Consider the following 18,975-nt stretch of genomic DNA (forward strand, 5'->3'; position numbering starts at 1 on the left):
AAATGGCGATTTCTGTCCATCAACTTGTTAGCACATTTTGACTCATCTGTAACTTTTATGGATGTCCTTCTTAACACTAAGACATGACTTAATGAGGAAACCTATCCAAACCCCTCCAACTTTTAAGAACTAGTTTTAAACCCCATATTCCCCTCAAAAAAAAAAAAAAAAAACGCCTGTAACACAGTACATCCCATGAGGCCTTTGCTTCAGAGGTGTAATACAGTGCTACCAAATCTGATGAATCAAATATAGGCAATAGATTAAAATTTAACTTTTGACAATACCAACGGATAAACAAAACCACCAGAGCCTATTGTCTTTGTTATCAAAGTTTATTACTGGGATCAGCTTCTATTTAGTGGAGAGTAGCAGTCTCAGTGTGCTATGGTAATTTTCTGGTTAACTGTTATTCTGCTAAACAGCTGTACTGGGGCTGTTCAGCATAGATCGTCTTTAGCCAGTGAAGGAGAACTCTCAGAAGACCCTGGCAGCAGAACCATCACTCTAGGAAAGTTCCAGTGCTATGCAACCTGTAAGGCATCTCAGCTGATGAGAATGAAACAGGAGTTAAGTCCATTTTCTACTCTTTGTTAAGATACCTGGCTTCTATGTGGGAAGCCCAAGATGGCATCTTTTAAGCTCCCAAGCAAGAGAAAGAAAGTCGGGAAAGGACAGGGAAGGAGGGAAAACCTGATGGGATGGAGAGTAACATGTCATGTGGGGATGACAGGACAGCACAGACAGAGCCAATCAGAAACAATTAAGATGTCTGTTCATTCGGATCTTAGAAGTCATTCTCATGTGTTTGGAACTCTGACAAACTGGTTAAAACAGATCAGAAAAGTGGACAGCAAACAGGTAAATGCACACCCGAGCAGAAACTGGTAAAGATGCCATGCACAGTGGACAGTGTCCACACGAGCTGAGTGGAGGAGGAAACGTGGTTACAGCAACCTGTTGGGCAGACGGAGTATTTTGAATGACAGATCTAGCAACGGCTTTGCCTATGAGGTTCTGGTAGAATTTTTGTAGCATAGATAGCTTTGAAGGAATGTTTTTCTTAACAGTTGACTTACACAGGAATGCAAATTACTATTGTGGAAAGTCAATGACTCATATTTTTGTGAAGTCTGAAAGCAGCTGTGGCTCAAGGCCCAATCCCTCCCATGCCCTTTAGATTAAAATATTAAAGAAATTAACCAAGTAAGTATGAGTCAGTGGGCCTCGTTCTGTGTAGACAGCAGATGATTTAGAGACTTCTGCAAGCAGCCTGAAGAGCAAAGGCTTGTATACCAAGGGTTGCCTCATTAAAGAGGGTAATAGGGAAAGTAGGGTCATCAACCCTAAAAAGGTCTAGCTGCCGACCAGATTAGGAAGGTAAGTCTAACAGCATCATTTATTTTAAACTCTCACCTTCCATACTAACCTAGGTTACCTCTAGAAAAGCCATCTTCCGGCACCAAGCCAGTGTCTCGATTTTGTGGTTATTAATCTCATTCCCTCAGTGATGTGTGTAAGAACAGCAGTACAGGAGTGATGGCTTTCTACCAGAGCTTTTCTGTAGTCTTGACCTGTGTGGAGTCAGGCTCTACTGGAGCGTCTGCAAAGGTTTATACTTGAGGTTTCTGCTCCACAGAAGAGACACGAGAGCTGTGGTGACGTGGCGCATCTTGGTGATGAACAGCATTCTCTTCTCCAGGAAATATCTTTGTCCATTTGTGTTTACAGGCTTCTATAACGAGCAGAGGAGACAGCTCCCAAAGGAGGAACAGGACAGAATGTTGTTCTAAGCTTGTTGGCTGACACCCGGATGGGATAGGGTGGGTGGGGTTGTCTTGAAATGGGATGCTCAGGCTGCTGTCCAGACCTGAGATGTTCAGAGCCTATTGTCCTTTTCGGCCCCTCTGCAGCCATCTTCTTACAAGTGCTTTTTTCTTCCAGGTGCTTCTATCACAGTTTCATTTGCTGGAAAACAGGAGAACCTAAGTATGAATTAGCTTAGACTCCTGGATATTTCCTAACTTAAATATATAGCATTCTATTCCATGACAGGAGGTTGTTTTAATGCCCGTTGTGTATCCCTGTCTATTTCCATCACTCCCTGATGGCATCTGGAGGAGCAGAAACTCATGCTGACTGGGCTGAGTATCTGTTTGCACAGCTGTGGTTTAGCATCATTTCCTGCCCTCTCGTCTTCCAGGACAGGTTCTGATTGGGTTCCTCGAGTGGTACATTGCTTAGAAAATTACAAATGTTTTCTAACAGAGGGGAAAAGCAAGAATGAGAAAAGACAAAACAACAACTACAGCTGCCAGTGGGGGCAGCAGAGTGGGCAGTGGGGAAGGAGCCTGACTCCATAGGACTTTACAGAGTGGGGGCAGCAGGAGGAGCCTGCTCTACCCTAGGTTTAGGGCTGTGTCGAGGGTAGGATGTCAGGGCAGGAAGGAGGTGTATGCCACTAAGAGCCTGTGCTTAGGTGGAGATTTCCATTAGGATTTTCAGTTGGATGGTGGGTGGGCAAGTAAAATGTACACTAGGTGGAAAATGAGAATGGGTGAGGTGTCTGTGCCTCCCATGTGTCCCTATTCTGGTATTCTCCCGCTCACTTAAGGTGTATAGGGCTGTGTGGGCTTTCCAGGTGGGCTCTGCCTGGCTCCCATCCCCGCTTTCTTCCAGTGTAGCTCCTCTTCTGCTTCCCCCTTACCACCTGATGACCTTAGGGCCTTAAACTTCACTCACTATAGTACTATTTCTAGAGATCAATTTTCAAATAAATTTATTTTTGTGTGTATGTGTGAGACTGCACAAAGATAGGTGTACCATATGCATGCAGGTACCGGCAGAGGCCAGAAGAGGGCACTGTATTCCTCGGAACTGGAATTCCCCTGGTTGTGAGCTGTCATGTGGGTGCTGGGAACTGAACTCTAGTCTTCTGCAAGAACGAACAGTAAGCACTCTTAACTGCTGAGCCATCTCTCGAGCCCAAAGATTTATTTTTAATTATATATACTGTGTTTCTGTGTAGAAATGAGCATGTGACTACAGGTGCCTGGCAGATTAAGAGGTTCCCTGGGTATCCTGATGCTGGAGTCACAGGTGATTGTGAGCTGCATGATACAGGTGCTGGGAACCAAACTCTGGCCCTTTGCAAGGGCAGCACATTCTCTTCACCGCTGAGCCAGCTCTGCAGCACTTTCAAGACCGAATTAACACTTTTCAGACATCTGTTGACAATAGGAACTGACTGTAATGGTTCACCCCAGCTAAGTTCCATGAGACTAAAATGATGTTTTAAAACTCTCAACATTCCCTAGAGGAAAGCAAACAATACATATTATTATCTCCCTGGTGGGCATGGGATGATCACCCCAGGACACAGAGCTGAGGCTCAGAGGTACTAAAGCAGACTCCACTCTTTCCCTGGGTCATGGTCCCGCAGATCAGCAACAAGCAGTGCAACTATGTTAAGTAATGCAAGCACACAGACCAGCCATAAAAGCTCAGAATTTTTAAGAGAAGAAAGTTATCTTCCCAGACAAACTTTGTGAATGGAACACTGTGGGACCAAGTAACTTTCTGCAGTAGTACTGCTTTCATGAAGTGTTCCGGCAGCTCCTTGTTCACTTTACCCACTACAGAGGCGTTCCTGGATCCAGGCCACAGAACAAAATACCAAAGAGAGAATGTTGATGACCTGTTGTCTACACTGTGGCATGGCAGGCTTTTTTTGAACAGAACTGGAAAAGAGAGACTCGTGGCCAGAAAAAGGGTGAGTGCTAGACATGACGGGGCATCAGTGATGGTGAGAGCTGCTGGCCAGTTACCTCACCTCTTTCCTCAGTTGACTGCCACACTTTCAGCATCACATTCCTTTGGTGGTTCTCTGGATAGCTCACTCTCAATTTCCCACAGAACGTCATCTTCCTCCTCTAAGTTGCTGGAAATGTGGCACTTTCTGAACCCCTGGACAATTGATTCACTTGAGATGCTGTTCCATGCCATCATGACCCACTCCAGGAAGAGGCCCAGCGGTGGCTTCTTAGCATTTCCAGTGGGGCTCAGTGCCAGGTTCCCTGCCAGAAGCCAGTTGTAATACTGGGCCCGGACACTGTCATTCAGAGGCTTGTAGACCACCATATCCAACACCTGCAGCTGTGACGTCAGACCACCTGGGATGATCACCATGTCTGTGTTCATGCTTTCCATGGAACTCTTTACCGAGTCAGTGGCATGACACCGGAAGCCATTCAGGATCAACATCCCTCGTTGTTTGGGCACAGCTCCAGTCCTCCGTTTCCACACAACTTCCAACCAGTCTTGCATCAAGTCCTCAGTCATCCACCCATAGCGGTGGCAGCGGATTTCCATGCCACTGGGGAACTTCCCAGGGGGAATATATGTTCCCCTCAAAATGACGTATGGGGGTAACTTCCTCCCATCAGCCAAGACACCCAGCATGGCTGTGATCTTCAATTTCTCCCTACCTGGTGTCTTGACCAGGACAGGCTTTTCACCCTGGTTGTCTACAGTCACTCTAGAGGGCACTTCTAAGCAAATGGGTGTCTCATCTGCATTGCCCATCTGTGCTACTTCATAGTCATGCGTCCGGCGCAGAGCCAGCACGCTCTGCTGGTAAGTGATGAGCTTCTCAGTCAGGTCCTCGGCCAGGTGCTGGGGAACCGGCACTTTATGCCTCAGAGATAGGTCATACCTTCTCATCATTCTTCTACACCAGCCCAGACTTGCCTTGAATCCTTTCTCTGGAATGTTCATTTCCTGGGCAATTTCAAGAGCTTTCAACTGCATTGCTTCCCTGGTAATGGGGTCCCCTTTGGCCTGCATATATCTGACATACTCGGCAACACGCTGGTCCACCAGAGCAAACCTTCCATTCTTAGGGCCTCGGAATGCCCGCCGCATGGCATGGGCATTTTGGAGCTGTGGCTTCACTTTTCGCCAGTCTCGAACATTTTTTTCCAATACCCCAAACTGCTTGGCAGCCTGACAGTTGTTGGTGCTTTCAGCATACTCCACCACCATCAATTTGAACCCGGCATCGTAGCTGCGGCGCATGCCCCTACTGAACTGAAACCTGCTAGCCAAGTCATCAGCTGAGAGGTCACACCCTGGGAAGCCCAGGGCCATGTAGAAGGGGTACCCCTCACTCCATTCAGGCAGCTCAGCGAAGTCCCGAGGCAGATGCCAAAAGCTGTTGAATTGCTGAGGTTGAGGGAAAGGGGAGGTGGCAGTCACTGGGCTTGCCCAATGTGGAGTGTTAAAGTCAGACTCTTCATTTTCTAGAAGATAAGTAAGAAGGGCAAAAATAATGCCATGTTTAATCTGGCACTCATAAAAGTGAACCAAAAGTTTAACAAATAACCCAGACTAAGTCCTTATCTATGTCCCATTAGCATGGGCTAACCAAATCTTATTTTCACAGTACTCGAGCAAAGAAACCATAGATGCTATGAAATATAGCACAGCCACCAAGCTATGAAGTGACGAGAGAACTTTCAGTGGGAACTGAATACAGGTACTAAACCTGGAGCAAATAATATCAGGACCACGTTTGGATGAAAACAATGTTTATGTGTGGGCCTGGTGGTGTAGCCCTGTAATCCCAGCTATTTGGGAGGCAAAGGCAGGAGGAGGATTCTCAAGTTCAATGCCACACTGTCTCAAAATATAAAGGAAACAAAAAGACAGCTGGGGCTAGAGCTTGCTTATCAGGCTCCATCCCCACTCACACCAGTACCACCCATTGCCATATTCCTACCTAATACCACAAATATCTGGACGCACCATGCGCTGACTCACAGCCCCGCAACTGAACTGAACCAAATCAAAATAAAGCAACAAAAACAGACCTACAGCAAAACCCAAGTTAGCAAAATGAAGCCTATACTGCAGACGCCTGGCTCCTGCACGGCGCAGACAGAACTGGTTCATCGTACATTTCCATGTGGAAGGTAGTCACAGGGAACGGTTTATCGTGTTACTGTATCTTCCAAAACATAATGTATTATTAAAAACAGCTATCACATGCCATTCATTAATATTAGTAAAACAAAAGAAAAACATGTTGTGGAATCAGTGAAATACAGCATTTTAAACCCATCACAGAGAAAAGCAAATATATTTTGGTAGTCTCAAAATTATGATACATATGCACACACAAATGTGTGTAAAGTATGTGGGTGTGTGTGGGTGCACTAATACACATACTTTTTCCCCCCTTCTTTTGAGGTTGTCTCATGTAGCTCAGGCTAAGAATGACCTTGAACTTCAGATCCTCCTGCCTCTACCCTCCAAGTGTTGGGACTAAATATATTTTTCCAACAAAATAACTATCCAAATGTGTACTACAGCTCTTACTGTCTTTCCTACCCAGAATGGAACAGGAAGCCTCGAGTAACTAAATCTAGCAGTGCGCTTTGTCCCTCCTCTCATTATGCCTAATTTGTGGAGGCACATGGCATGCTGACAAAGCAGCCATGCTCTCTGGTGTGGACCAAATGCTGTGTCAGCCTCAGGTCACTTCATCCATGCACCATGTGCACATCAAAGTGGAAACTCACAGCCAGTAATGAGGAACTGGAGGCCCAGGAGACAGGTCACCAAGTCCATACAGTGCTAAAAAGGGATCTTTGCATTTCAAAGCATACACACATTTGTGCCTCACTCCTAAATACACTACAGAATACACACTGAAACTGAAAACCTGGCTTGTTTCCCTTGGGTGTATGCTGAACTGGTTCACGCAGTACCTGCAAAGGTTACTCCCTGGAGCCGCCAGTCATCAGAATTAGGATACTCCTCTTCTCTTTCCAACCGACTGATCACGTCTGGCTTAGGGAATGGGAATTCTGTTCACAGGAAATAAAGCAGGGAAATAACTGTGTATTATGGAGTAAGGAACACCCTCACCCCCACTGAAGAAGACAGGAGCAGAGCTGGGTGATCCTTAGAAACACAAAGGATGGAAAGCAGTCTGGGCATTCCTGGACCTCTGCTAATGGGAGCTGGTACTAGCAACAGCAAAGTACACTGACTAGCAGGGAGGGTGGGTGGATACAGTCGTTGAAACAATCAACATTTTGGAACCCAACTGACCAAAACTGGGAAATTCTTCCAAATGCTTATACTCTGAGAAGAGGGGTGATGCCACTCTGTGTGTTAGGGGGAGTACTCTTCGGTGCACCATCAAGTGTCTGAGGACAACAAAGCTTTCCTTCCCAAGGATACAGTCCTAGACCCATGATGACATTTTGAAGGCTACACTTTTTGTTTTATGTTTTTTTAAGTAACGAAAACACTTGGGCCAAAAGAGGACTGTTTTAAGAGCTAACGCGAGGTTTCAAATAGAAAGGCGCCATTTGCATGTCCTGCCCAAATCAAAACCAGGGAATGAAGCTGGCACAGCACGGGAGGAGAGTCCCATTCAGATGAGGAGACTAGATGCAACAGAGAAGACAGAGACAATGATACAGGTCTCTGGGTCCAGAGCTTCCCAGAGACAAAGGAAAAACAAAGCATTACCCAGGGACAGGACAATCTCATAATTCATCCTCATGACTTCCCGGTAGAGGGCTTTTTGTTGCTCTGTCAAAACTTCCCACTCCTCATCCGAAAAATATATGGCCACCTCATCAAATAGGACTGGTACCTGGAACATGAACAATACTTTCTCAATGATTAGCATGTACAGGCACAGATGTTCACATCTGATGGGCTGTGTCAGACAAGTGGGTACAACGAAGCCTTCACTCTCACAGGTCAGGGCTCTCACCCAGGGGGAATGGTCTGTCTATTCTCACTGCTCTTGGGGACAGGTACGTGTGAGACCTCCTGTGTCCCACCACCACAGCAGCTGCCATCATCAGGGTGGGGGACTCTGGGCATCGTCTCCTCAGAGGCTGCATGAGATCTGCTCACAGTTCACCTGGGACTCCAAAGTCAAGACTCAGCCATGCCCTGAATAAATATCCCCATCTCCTCTTAGAACTATCTCCTAGCCAGAGACGCTAAACTGAACAGGATTACTGCTCTCCATGGCATCTTTGAGAATCACACAGTCTCTCCTCTTCTGAACGAGGCAACACTCTACACCAATGCTGTCCCAAGGAGAGTCATCTGGAGAAGGCACCTTACTAGGCCCTTCTAATCTAGGAGCAAAAGTAGCAAAGAAGGGCTAATTCGGGCCTCACGTACAGAATGAGATCCCAGCAAAATGGTAGGTAGGCTTTTATGCAAGACTAGGATGCCTGCTCCCTCCCCCATTCTTCCATCTCTTTTTCTGGGTCCCAGAAGGAGGGCAAGCCTTCCTAACTAAAGGCCAGCAACCAAAACCTTTTACTTTTCCAACTGATTTGCTTTCTTTTCTACTGCATTTTCTTTTGGAATCATTAGAAATCCTACTCCAAAGCTCATATTTAGTGTTAAGAAATCACCAATGAACTTATTTCTGGCATTCTCTCCTTCAAACTTATTTCTCAAAGCTCTATCTTGGGGCTGGGTGATCATATTGTTTCTCCTTAGCTTAGAAAAAAAAAAATCAAGTGTCTATGTGGCTAGCGGCCTCTTCAAGATCAAGTTGTCAGTCACCCACACACCATGGCCTTTCTTCCCTGTCAACTAGACCCACTTACTACTGTTACCACCAAACTCTCTTCTATATGCAAACACTTGCTGGGAAGGGCCCTATAACTGCTTCTTGATCTCTCCCAATCATCTCACAACAGAGCAAAGATTTCCAGTTTAGTAAGGGCCATGGGGATGGGCTCAAGGGATCCTCATTTCTAAGCAAAAGACACACAGTCAATAGTGGCAAGGTTGAGACGCGGGCCAGCACTGTGTGAGTCCAAGGCTCTCACTAGAGAGGAGAAAGCTTTGTCCCAAAGGACTCTCCATCCATCTTACACCTGTATTAACTGCTCATTGTTCCCTGATGCCTATCTATCTCTGCCCACTATCCCCTGGGCCCTTGAGGTCCTCTTCTTTCACACCCACCCATCTTCCAAGACCGAGCCCAGGCACACCATTCTCCAGGCTGTACACACACCTGCACAGCACCTGATGCCCTGCTTGCAACTTTCTGGCTTGTCACACTGTGCATCTGTTTCACTTCTCTGCTCATCACTTCAATCTGACTTTGCTGAAAACAGCCTGCAATTACTTTGTTTCCCTAAGCCGAAGATGCTTCCGATAGCCCAGTGGTTCTCAATCTTCCATTCCTCATGCTGTGGTCACTCCTAGCCATAGAATTATTTCATTTTTGCCACTTCAAGAACTTTAATTTTGCTACTCTTATGAACTGTAAATATCTGATATGCAGTACATTTGACCCCCAGAGGTATCACGATCCACAGACTGAAAACTACTTCTATAGCTAGTATGCATATACTATATATTGCTGAATTAGTTATTGAGGCAAATATATTACCTCTGGATTTCTCTTCTCTTGTCATACTTGGAACTGTTTTAAAAATTAAAATTTTGTCAATAAACCAAGTCAACTCTTTTGAGTAAAACTGAACAAAGCTTCACATGTGGAACAGCAGGAGATAAGAATGGTGTGGTTCCTAGGCTTTCCTCAGACGTCCTCAATCTGAAAACCAGGCAGCTCAGACAATTTCCAGTCTACTCTATTCCTATTACCCAAGATTTTAAACAACTCTCTCTTTGGCCTTTTCACTCCCTTACAAGTTCTAGATCTAGGCCATAACTATTTATAATCTCCTTCTGTTCACTGACAGAAGAATGCAGGCCTAGTTACACCAATCCCTGCAGAGCGGGTAACACATTCTAGACCCGGATAAATGTTGACTAGAGCTGGTGTGGAGACCCATCTTCTAATTAGCACATGGTTAAAGTATCTTCAAGTCCAAAACAAGCACCCAACGCACAATAGAGAGGCTTAGAAGTCTCCCCAGAGCCCTGTGAAGTTGGGGCAAGACTTTGGGTCCTGCTATGCAGGTCATTTATTTGCTCAAGCACAGCACAAGGTAAGCAGCGCTGGCTGCAGTTAATGCTTCAGTCATCCCCCTTGGCCTAACAGTAAGAACCTGCAATTCCTGTCTTCCTCTCTCACGTGATTAAGGACTCATCAGAGGAGTGTTCTCCAGTTTGTCTGCACTGTCTTGCTCTTCTGGGAAGCTGGAGTCCCAATCCTTATCTCCAAGGGTAACTGTTCTGTAAAGCACTTTCCTATTTGAGGCTTACTAGAGAGGCAGCACCTGAGAGGAGCTGGAACCACTGTATCAACGGAGCCCTGCGAGGTTAGGCACTGCCCAGGGTATTTCCAATCACGTAAACATATTATCTCTTTGAATTATTAAAATAAGCTACGGATATGGGGACTGCTACTGCTTCCTTATGGCTAAGGAAGCAGTGGCTAAGTAGCTTAGCTGAATTCATACAGCTAGAGTGTGATTCCAAAGCCAGTATTATCTCAACAGGATACTCTGGCCTTACCAAGGTGACTAGCATGTAATCCTTCCCAACTCTGCTCTACAGAGGCCTATTCCTGTAGACTGATGGGTTTAAGATTCATTCCTCAAAGTTACTCAGGCCAGCTTTAATTACCCAGCACAGCACACCATGTCCCATCCCCCAACTTTACCTTTTCACACTGCCTGTTTAGGTTCCAGGTTCAGGGTGTTTCCTAGCTCCACCCACAGCCTCTCTTCCATGCCTCTGACCATGCTGTTCTCTTGCCTGGAGATGAGCTCCCCCTTCCCTCTGCTCATGCCACTCATTCCAAGGCTCAGTTCAAAGTATATTTATTCTACTTGAAATTGTCTTTCTACTCCCATTCTATTACAGAGCATACTTACATGTGAGTACTTCTTATGAACCATCTTAATTATTAAAAAATATGATTTAAAATAGATTCTATTTTCTCTTCTCCTAATGTGCTAGATCAGAGTCTCAACCATATGCTACTGACATTTTGGACTACCCAGTTCCTCTCTGTATGTGCAGGGTACCTTCAACTGCACTGCAGATGTATAGGGAGATCTTTGGCTCAAACCAAGGATGCAATAAAGGCCTCACACCCCAACATCTACTTTGGGTCACAACAACTAAAATTACCTCCATATACTGCTAAATGTTCCAGAGTGGGGAGGGGCAAAACTGTCCCCTGCTTAAGACTAGGCTTTCTCTAAGAAGCACATTGTCAGGCCTGAGTGAGAATCCTGAGCTGCCCTAGGCTGCTTCTTTCCCTTATGAGACTGGGGGCTGCAGGAAGGCAGGGATTTGTCTTAATGCCGTGCAGTGGCTGTGAATGGACAATTGACTTCCTGGAGCTTCCAAATGCCCAAACCCGAGCCCACCTCTCAAGCTGCCAGGCCCCCTCCTCCAGCCTTCAGCCACTCTGCTTACTTCTTTCCTGGGCAAGGCCCGCTTTTCTCATTTCAACACAATCAGATCTCTACTTTGACTACACCCGATTTCCATACTGCTCCAGCCTCTTGAGATATTCTGGGTTGCTCGATTTAACCTTAGAATCCAGGGTTTCTGCTGCTTTGAGGTCAGAACCGGGGAAGACAGGGTGACAAATGCTAGCGGGTAAAAGGTAGCACAGCTTCAGATCAGTGAGCCCAGAGCCTGGCGATGCCCGGCAGTTTACACACAGACGCGCTCCGCTGGTAGGGCTGCGGCTCAGGAAGCCAGTGGACACAGGGATCTGGGCAGTAAAGCAGGTATCTTTTGGTACCTGAGGTCCTGTAGGAAGAGTGGACTAGGTAATTTGGAAGAAGGGTTTTTCTAGTTTTTTGCCTGCAGTTCTGTGTTCTATGATGAAAGGCTTCCCTTTTATTGGGCACAAAGGACATTATGTATTGATGATATTGATAATGTTTATATACAATATAAAACTAAGCAATATCCATTTATTACTTACTAAAAATATTTACAACTCGTGCCTAGTTTCCAGGCCTCCAGTAACTATTGTAAGCAAACACATGTATTAGATACGGTCTCACTTACACTTGTACATTCCCTGGAGCTTAGCATTTCCACTGACACCTGGGGGACACACAGCACTCAGCGACCCGAGTCTGAAAGGTATTTGGTGCCTACAATATCTATGATGCTATTAAGTCAGGCACAAGGGAAATGGGTGAATGACAAAGTGTCAGGCAGACAAGGTCTCAGTTTCTGAGACCTGAAATCAGCCTCGGTGCTGGAGGCCCCATTCCCATCACCGTTCCTCCCCCCACCATTTGCTCTGCCTTTTGAAGCCACAGGATTTTTTTTCCTCAGGAATGCAAACACGAGTCTGGGCTATTTTTACTTCCCACATCTGCCCCAGGAGGAGACCTAAGGCAAACCTGGCTCCCAGGCTGGATTCCCACACCCTCTTACTTACCCACGAGCCTCTGGAACCAATCAGTACTTTCTGCATATCTATGGGGGGGCCATCCTCCAATCCCTGGATCCGAACGGCCTCCTCTCGCTCTTCTTTCAGAGTCCTGTCTTGAGGGTAGGCTGAGGACTCCATCTCTGTGCACAAGATTTAGCAGACAAGCCAGGTGTCAGTGTGAACTCTCAGACCAGAGGGTGGTTAAGGCGCACATAAACCGGCAAAGCACTGTCTGCTTCCTTCCAGGCATTGGGATTAAAGGTGTACACTACTACACCTTGAACTCACAGAGATCTGTTTGTCTCTGCCTTCTAGGCGCTGGGATTAAAGGCGTGTGCTACCACCCTTTGAAGTCACAGAGGTCAATCTCCCTCTGCCTCCCAAGTGTTGGGATTAAAGGAGTGTACAACTACACCCAACTACCCTCTTTCTTCCTTTTTTTACTTTTAAGAATTTTTAACTTTTAGCTTGCATATATTTTTAACACACTGTAAACCATTTAGAAATTTTAGAAATCAACAGATTGATATATGACACTCCCACATCACTTCCCCCTTTTCTGTTTAAACAAAAAAAGGAAGGCTTTAACTTTAACACAGCAAAGTTACATATAACAAAACAGTTATTAAGCAAGAATTAGTTACAATATTTATATCTACCTTATCTTTTACCGTAACAGGGATTCAGGGAAGGCGGCTATTTCATCATTATTAGAGGGGCTGTGGGCAAATAATATATTTGGCTAGCTTCAAATACTCAAAGCTTTCTGTGGTTCGGGAAGCCAGACTAGTTATTCCAAACCATTTGTGCAGAAGGACAGAAGTGAGAGCAGCGGACGGGCAAGGAGAGGTTTCAACAGTGCACTGACAGGCCTAAGCTTCCCATTGCCAGTACCAACTGAACCCGGAACCGGGGCCAGAGGAGAGCGGTGCTGATCTGCTGCTGCCAGAGTCTGAGTTTAGACAGGACGTTTGACTAGTTAGCACAAAAACTTATTACCTGGATTTTCCAGATTCACAGGCGCTGTCCACAGGCCAGTCCAGAAATTTAACAGTCTTTCTTCCTTAAAGGACCCCCCAAAGCGAAGTCCGTGACACGGAGGAGGGTGTGCCTGGGGGGCGAAGGCCAACCCAGACCTGGCAGGACTCCTCGCCTCTGGGTGGCAAATTCTCTGTACTCGAAGCTTCCTTAGGCCGGTACAAAGAGCTTCCCCTTAAAAGACTGCAGACAACTGCTGGGTGTGTAGGGAGTGTGCATCTCGGGCGTCCCATCTTCCGGGACTTTTGAAGCCAAGATCTTTCCGGAGTTCGGAGTCAGCGTCTCCAATGTTTCCGGAGGCGGGAGGCGGCCTGCGGAGGCAGGAATGCCCGTGAGGTCCCGGGAGCCTGGGCCTGAAGTTGGCCGCGGCCTGCACCCGGCGCCGGGGCGGGAGGTGGGAGGGGCCGGCGAGAAGGTGCCCGCCGCCGCCGTCGCTCTGCTCACTCCAGCCATCTTGCCCGACCCTTCCCCCGCCGCCGCAGCACACGCTCCCAGCTCGGGTGCCCCGTGCACCTGCGGGGCGGCGACACCCCACACCGCCCACCTCCCCGGCCGGCCCGCAACAAAGGCGGCGGCGGCGACAGCTGCCATCGGCGGCCCCCGCTCAGCCGCGGCCCAGCTTCCCCCAGACACCAGTCCCGAGGAGAGGCCACCCCAGCCCCGCGTCCTGCGCGCACTCACCCCGGCCGAACGGGCGGTGTCGCCGCCGAGGGCGACAAGGGCTGCGGCCCAGCACTCACTGCGCCACCGGCTCCGCCGCTCCAGCCGCCCCAGCGCGGCCCCATGCGACCGTGCGAGGACACGTGGTGGGAGGGGAGGGCGGGACCGAGGGTGTTAGGGGGCGGAGCGATGGTGATGACGTCAGCGAGTCTCGGCGGTGCTTCCGGCGACCTCGCTGCCGCCAGCCGACCTGGATCACTCGGGAGCAGAGCGGTCTTCCTCGGTGGTTGGCTCGATTGTCGCCGCTGAGGTGGGCGTTTGCTCGGCGGGACACCAGTGACCGCTCGGCACAGGCGTCCAGGAATAATGCACTGTGACCCTAGCCCACCGAGGAGGTGGAGGGGTGACCCGACTTCGCGTTCCTATTCTGCCCAGAACGCTGTTCCTGGCATACCAGAGACGCTATTGACCATTAACTCCCAAGCTTGTAATCCCCTGGACGAAGCAGCGGTGTAGAAGTTATTTCGAGTTGTTTGCCTGCAACTCTGGAGAATATAGCAACAATTGAAAGACCCCGGGTGCTGGGGTGACTCTCAAGTCTCGGGATAACAGAACCCCCCCTCCCCCCAGTAACTCACGAGAGACCGTCCTTGCTGCAATCACACGAGGCTTTTTTTTTCTTTCTTTTTTCTTTTTGGTTTTTTCGAGACAGGGTTTCTCTGTGGTTTTGGAGCCTGTCCTGGAACTAGCTCTTATAGACCAGGCTGGTCTCGAACTCACAGAGATCCACCTGCCTCTGCCTCCCGAGTGCTGGGATTAAAGGTGTGCGCCACCACCGCCCGGCCACACGAGGCTTTAATTGATGAGATGAGACGGGAACCAGTGCACTGGGGCCAAGACTCATAACCCACGCAGGGGAAGAGTTCGACCCCAGTGACCGGACCAGGAGAAGGAGTTTTTAAGGGAAGAAACCACAGTCCAGTAATCCAAAAGGGTCACAGAAAATTCCCAAAATCCAGTGAAGGTCACAAGGGGGTAACTCCCTGCCTCTCAGGACCACTCCCAAGGTCATAATCAGCTAGTTCCTAAAACACAGTACACTGACAACCACAAGGGGGAAATACAGCTTTCTTTATTTCTCAAGATTATAATCTAACTTTATCTTCAGCTAGTTCCTGAAACACAGTCACTAAGTTGACTAATGCTAGATTCCTGATTCTTCTCTTCCTGGTTAGATTTGTAGCTATTTTCTTCCTGCTGGGGAGGGGGAGACCTGGATTTATCCAGTTCTTTCACAATGTTCCAAGAGACTCCACAACCCTTATTATTCTAGAAGATTCTCCGGTTAGATTTTTGTTGGGAGCTTGTTTTTTTTTTTAAATAAAACAAAAACAAACACCCTGTTGATACTTATTAAAACCCTAGGAGAGACTGAGTTCTACTTGGGGGCTGATTCATAGCTGAGAGGAAGGGGTGTGGATGTGAGGGGATGGAAAATTACCAAGAGGAATTATCAGAGGTTAAGGGATTCTTGCTAAACTCACTGAACAGGATTCTTGTTGAAAGCAGGCCAGGGTGATCAGATATCAAGGGTGTTAAACTGACTGAGGGGGTTTCTAGCTAAAAACTAGGCTGGGCAAGCCGAAGATGGGGCAGGCACCAAGGCAGAGAGTCCTCTCCCAGGACTCAAGCCTAACTGATCAAAGGAATAACCTTTTTTAAAAAAATATTTATTTTATTTTAAATTAAACGTGCATGGTACATATTTATGCCTGAAGGGATAAACAGAATACCCTTGGAGTTGAAGTTAACAGTTTGTGGTGAAGCCCCCTGAAGGAGATGCTAGGAATCAAACTCTGATCCTTTCCAAGAGCAGCACGCTCGCCCGTGAGCTGTCTCCACAGGCCCAAGGGAAGCTTTCTTTATTTTAAATGCATTGCTTATGCACAAGATGTGTGTGTAAGCACAAATTCCATGGCATAGATGGGCTGTGCTTTTAACACATAAAGTACAGTACCACGGATACAGCTTTGAAATGTTACCGCCGGCAAGAGGGGAGAAGGCTTAATCATTGGATAGATATTACAGAATTGAGAGCAGAGGTTAGAAATTCCTTGCTTTTGTCTTAATGGACAGCTCTTCTGATGTGTAAATTTAATCTTTTAGAAGCGGGAGTGACAGCTTAACTTGATTGCTATTCTCATTTTAGCTTTTCTGAGAGAGAGGGCAGTTTCCAGTGGAAAAGCAAGACAGATGTCAGGAAGAGACGAGGGTACTGGGTCATTGTTGGCGCTTCAACTTCCTTAAAAAATGAATGTGCGTTCTGATGTAAGAAAAGACAAAGCAATGCTGAGTTCTAGTCTTCAAGAGCTCCAATATTATTTAAGTATCCGTAAGAAGAGGCTCTTCAATGACCTATTTGAATCTTTTAAATTTTTATCAAAAAGATTTATTTATGTGTGTGAATGTTTGCATGTATGTCTTAGTTTGTTCTCTATTGCTGTGATCAAACACTATGACCAAAAACATCTTGGGGAGGAAAGGGTTTATTTCAGTTTAACTGTGGTAGTCCATCATGAAGGCAAGTCGGGGCAGGAACTCAAGGCAGAAACCTGGAGGCAGGAACTGAAGCAGAGACCAGGAAGGAGTGCTGCTTATTGGTTGGTTCCCCAATGTGGGGGCCGAATTATGCCCATATTCCACATTGTCTGGCGGTCAGAGAATCTGAGCAACTTACAAGGCGCAATTAGCACCTTCCACCCAGGAGGGGATCTCCTGGCTCTTTTGAAGCAAAGCAAACGTGACACCACCTCAAGAGGTGCCAGGATATGCTAATGACATTCTGTTCCTTCTATTGTAAATTAGGAGGTCAGCTGGGGAAGAGGTGTTTTCAGTCTACATAACAAAATAGGCGTAGGCAAGACGTGACCTGTGACCTAAATCATCCCCTCCCCGCCACTACCTAGGAAACAATGCTAATAAAGTTTGTGTTACCTCCCCCTCAGTTTACCTTGATATAAAAGCTGTTTGAAAAATAAACGTGTGGAGTGGGGCGGTGGTGGCGCACGCCTTTAATCCCAGCACTCGGGAGGCAGAGGCAGGCGGATCTCTGTGAGTTCGAGGCCAGCCTGGTCTACAAGAGCTAGTTCCAGGACAGGCACCAAAAACTACAGAGAAACCCTGTCTCAAAAAAAAAAATAAAAAAAAAAGTGAGTGGATTTCAGGATTTGAATGATCACTGAAAGTCCCTCCCAATACTGCTGTATGGATTGTGTCTTCATTCCCATGCCTCCATTCTGGTATGAGAAATGTTTTATGTTGGGGCTGGACCCCAACACCCCAAAGCTTCCTCAGACCACTTTCTAATACCACCCAGAATTACCTCCCAGAGACGGCATCACCCAGTAGACTAAGTCCTCCCATGTCAATCATTAATCAAGAAAATGACCCACAAAATTGCCTATAAGCCAATCTGGAGAAGGCAATTCCTCAATTGACATTTCTTCTTCCCAGATATATCTAGTTGACAGAAACAACCAGCACAATGTATTTATGCACACTGCGTGCCTATGGAGGGCTGAAGAAGACATTGGATTCCCTGGAACTCTAGTAACAGATGGTTTGTGAACCACCATGCGAGTCCTGGGAACTGAACCCAGCCAGGTCCTCTGCAAACAATAAGTACTTAGCTGGGCAGTGGTGGCGCATGCCTTCAATCCCAGTACTTGGGAGGCAGAGACAGGCAGATCTCTGTGAGTTCGAGGCCAGCCTGGTCTACAAGAATTAGTTCCAGGACAGGCTCCAAAGCTACAGAGAAACCTTGTCTCAAAAAACTTCATCTGAATGGGGAGTGGCTGAAACCAACCCCTCTGTCTTCAGTGATTTGACAGATGGATTTCTGCTAGTAGTTGCTTTACATATCAGCAGAATGCCTATGTGACTAATGTAATGAATCTTTAGTGGTGCTGCCGGTCTGATTTCTTTCTTGCTCCTATTGAATTATAGCAGCACCACACCATAAGATTCCAAAAGGCAGGGCTAGAGAGATGGCTCAGTGCTTCAGAGTAAATATGAAGACAGGTAACAAGCTGGACATCGTTCTGGCCAGCACAGAGGTGAGTGCAAACAGGAAGGCCATTGAGGCTTGCTGCCTGCCAGCCTCTAGGGAGAATTAGGACACACACACACACACACACACACACACACACACACACACGCACACACAGAGTTCAAGATTTAGAGAGAGACTCCACCTTAAAAAGAGTGAGGTAGAGAGTGGCTGAGGCAGACATTGGACCTCCTTCTCTACACCCAACTTCCACAAATTCTCCAAAGCTTCGAATCCCACACAATACTTACTTTTTAACTGTCTCTGAAGAGCATGCCTTTCTGACCTTGTTCACTGGAGACCCCATAGTCTTCAGATCAGCATGGCTTCTGTCACACTTCCTCTTTTCTCTGGTACTTTGGCAGATTGAACTAATGATTCTGTCCTTTGTGTACCTGTGGTCCCGTTACACCATTGCTGTGCCATTGCTGAGGTGTCAAATGAACTCCAGTGCCCCATTCACTGGACATGGCCATGTGATGCACACTGGCAAATAGAATGTGAGTAGAAAGAACCCCGTGTGACTCCTGAGCAGAAGTTCTAAGAGGTTTGTCTGTTTCCACATGAACCTCTGAGAGCGGATGACCCCTGCCGTGACAAAAACACTGAACTTCACTTTCTTTCATTCTTGGTGCCTTAGTTTCTCTTCTGTTGCTATAAGGAGATTTCAGAACTAATCTGACTTATAGAAGAGGTAGTTTATTGGGCTTACTGTTTCAGAGACCGAGTCCATGACCATTCATGACAGGGAGTATGGCAGCAGGCAGGTAGGCATGGTGTGTGTGGTGACTAAGAGCTT

General features: G+C 47.0%; 1 protein-coding gene across 3 annotated transcripts; it reads right to left on the reverse strand.

Annotated features, from left to right (window-relative positions):
• Positions 1 to 316: 316 nt before the first annotated feature.
• Positions 317 to 14,217, reverse strand: Pogk (pogo transposable element derived with KRAB domain). 3 transcript variants are annotated; one of them, XM_075988510.1, is made up of 8 exons: positions 14,090 to 14,217; positions 13,370 to 13,719; positions 12,377 to 12,510; positions 11,507 to 11,730; positions 7,543 to 7,669; positions 6,771 to 6,869; positions 3,833 to 5,300; positions 317 to 1,968 (listed from the first exon to the last, which is right to left on the reverse strand). In XM_075988510.1, the coding sequence occupies exons 5-7, from the start codon at positions 7,574 to 7,576 to the stop codon at positions 3,841 to 3,843; spliced, it is 1,593 nt and encodes a 530-aa protein (XP_075844625.1). In that variant the 5' UTR covers positions 7,577 to 7,669; positions 11,507 to 11,730; positions 12,377 to 12,510; positions 13,370 to 13,719; positions 14,090 to 14,217; the 3' UTR covers positions 317 to 1,968; positions 3,833 to 3,840. The 3 variants fall into 3 exon arrangements, with proteins under 3 accessions (XP_075844625.1, XP_075844623.1, XP_075844624.1); XM_075988508.1 differs by lacking the exon at positions 11,507 to 11,730; XM_075988509.1 differs by lacking the exon at positions 11,507 to 11,730 and having other exon boundaries at positions 7,543 to 7,686.
• Positions 14,218 to 18,975: the final 4,758 nt, after the last annotated feature.

The sequence above is a fragment of the Microtus pennsylvanicus genome, chromosome 10 (genome assembly GCF_037038515.1).
Source record: "Microtus pennsylvanicus isolate mMicPen1 chromosome 10, mMicPen1.hap1, whole genome shotgun sequence".
NCBI classification, from domain to species: domain Eukaryota; kingdom Metazoa; phylum Chordata; class Mammalia; order Rodentia; family Cricetidae; genus Microtus; species Microtus pennsylvanicus.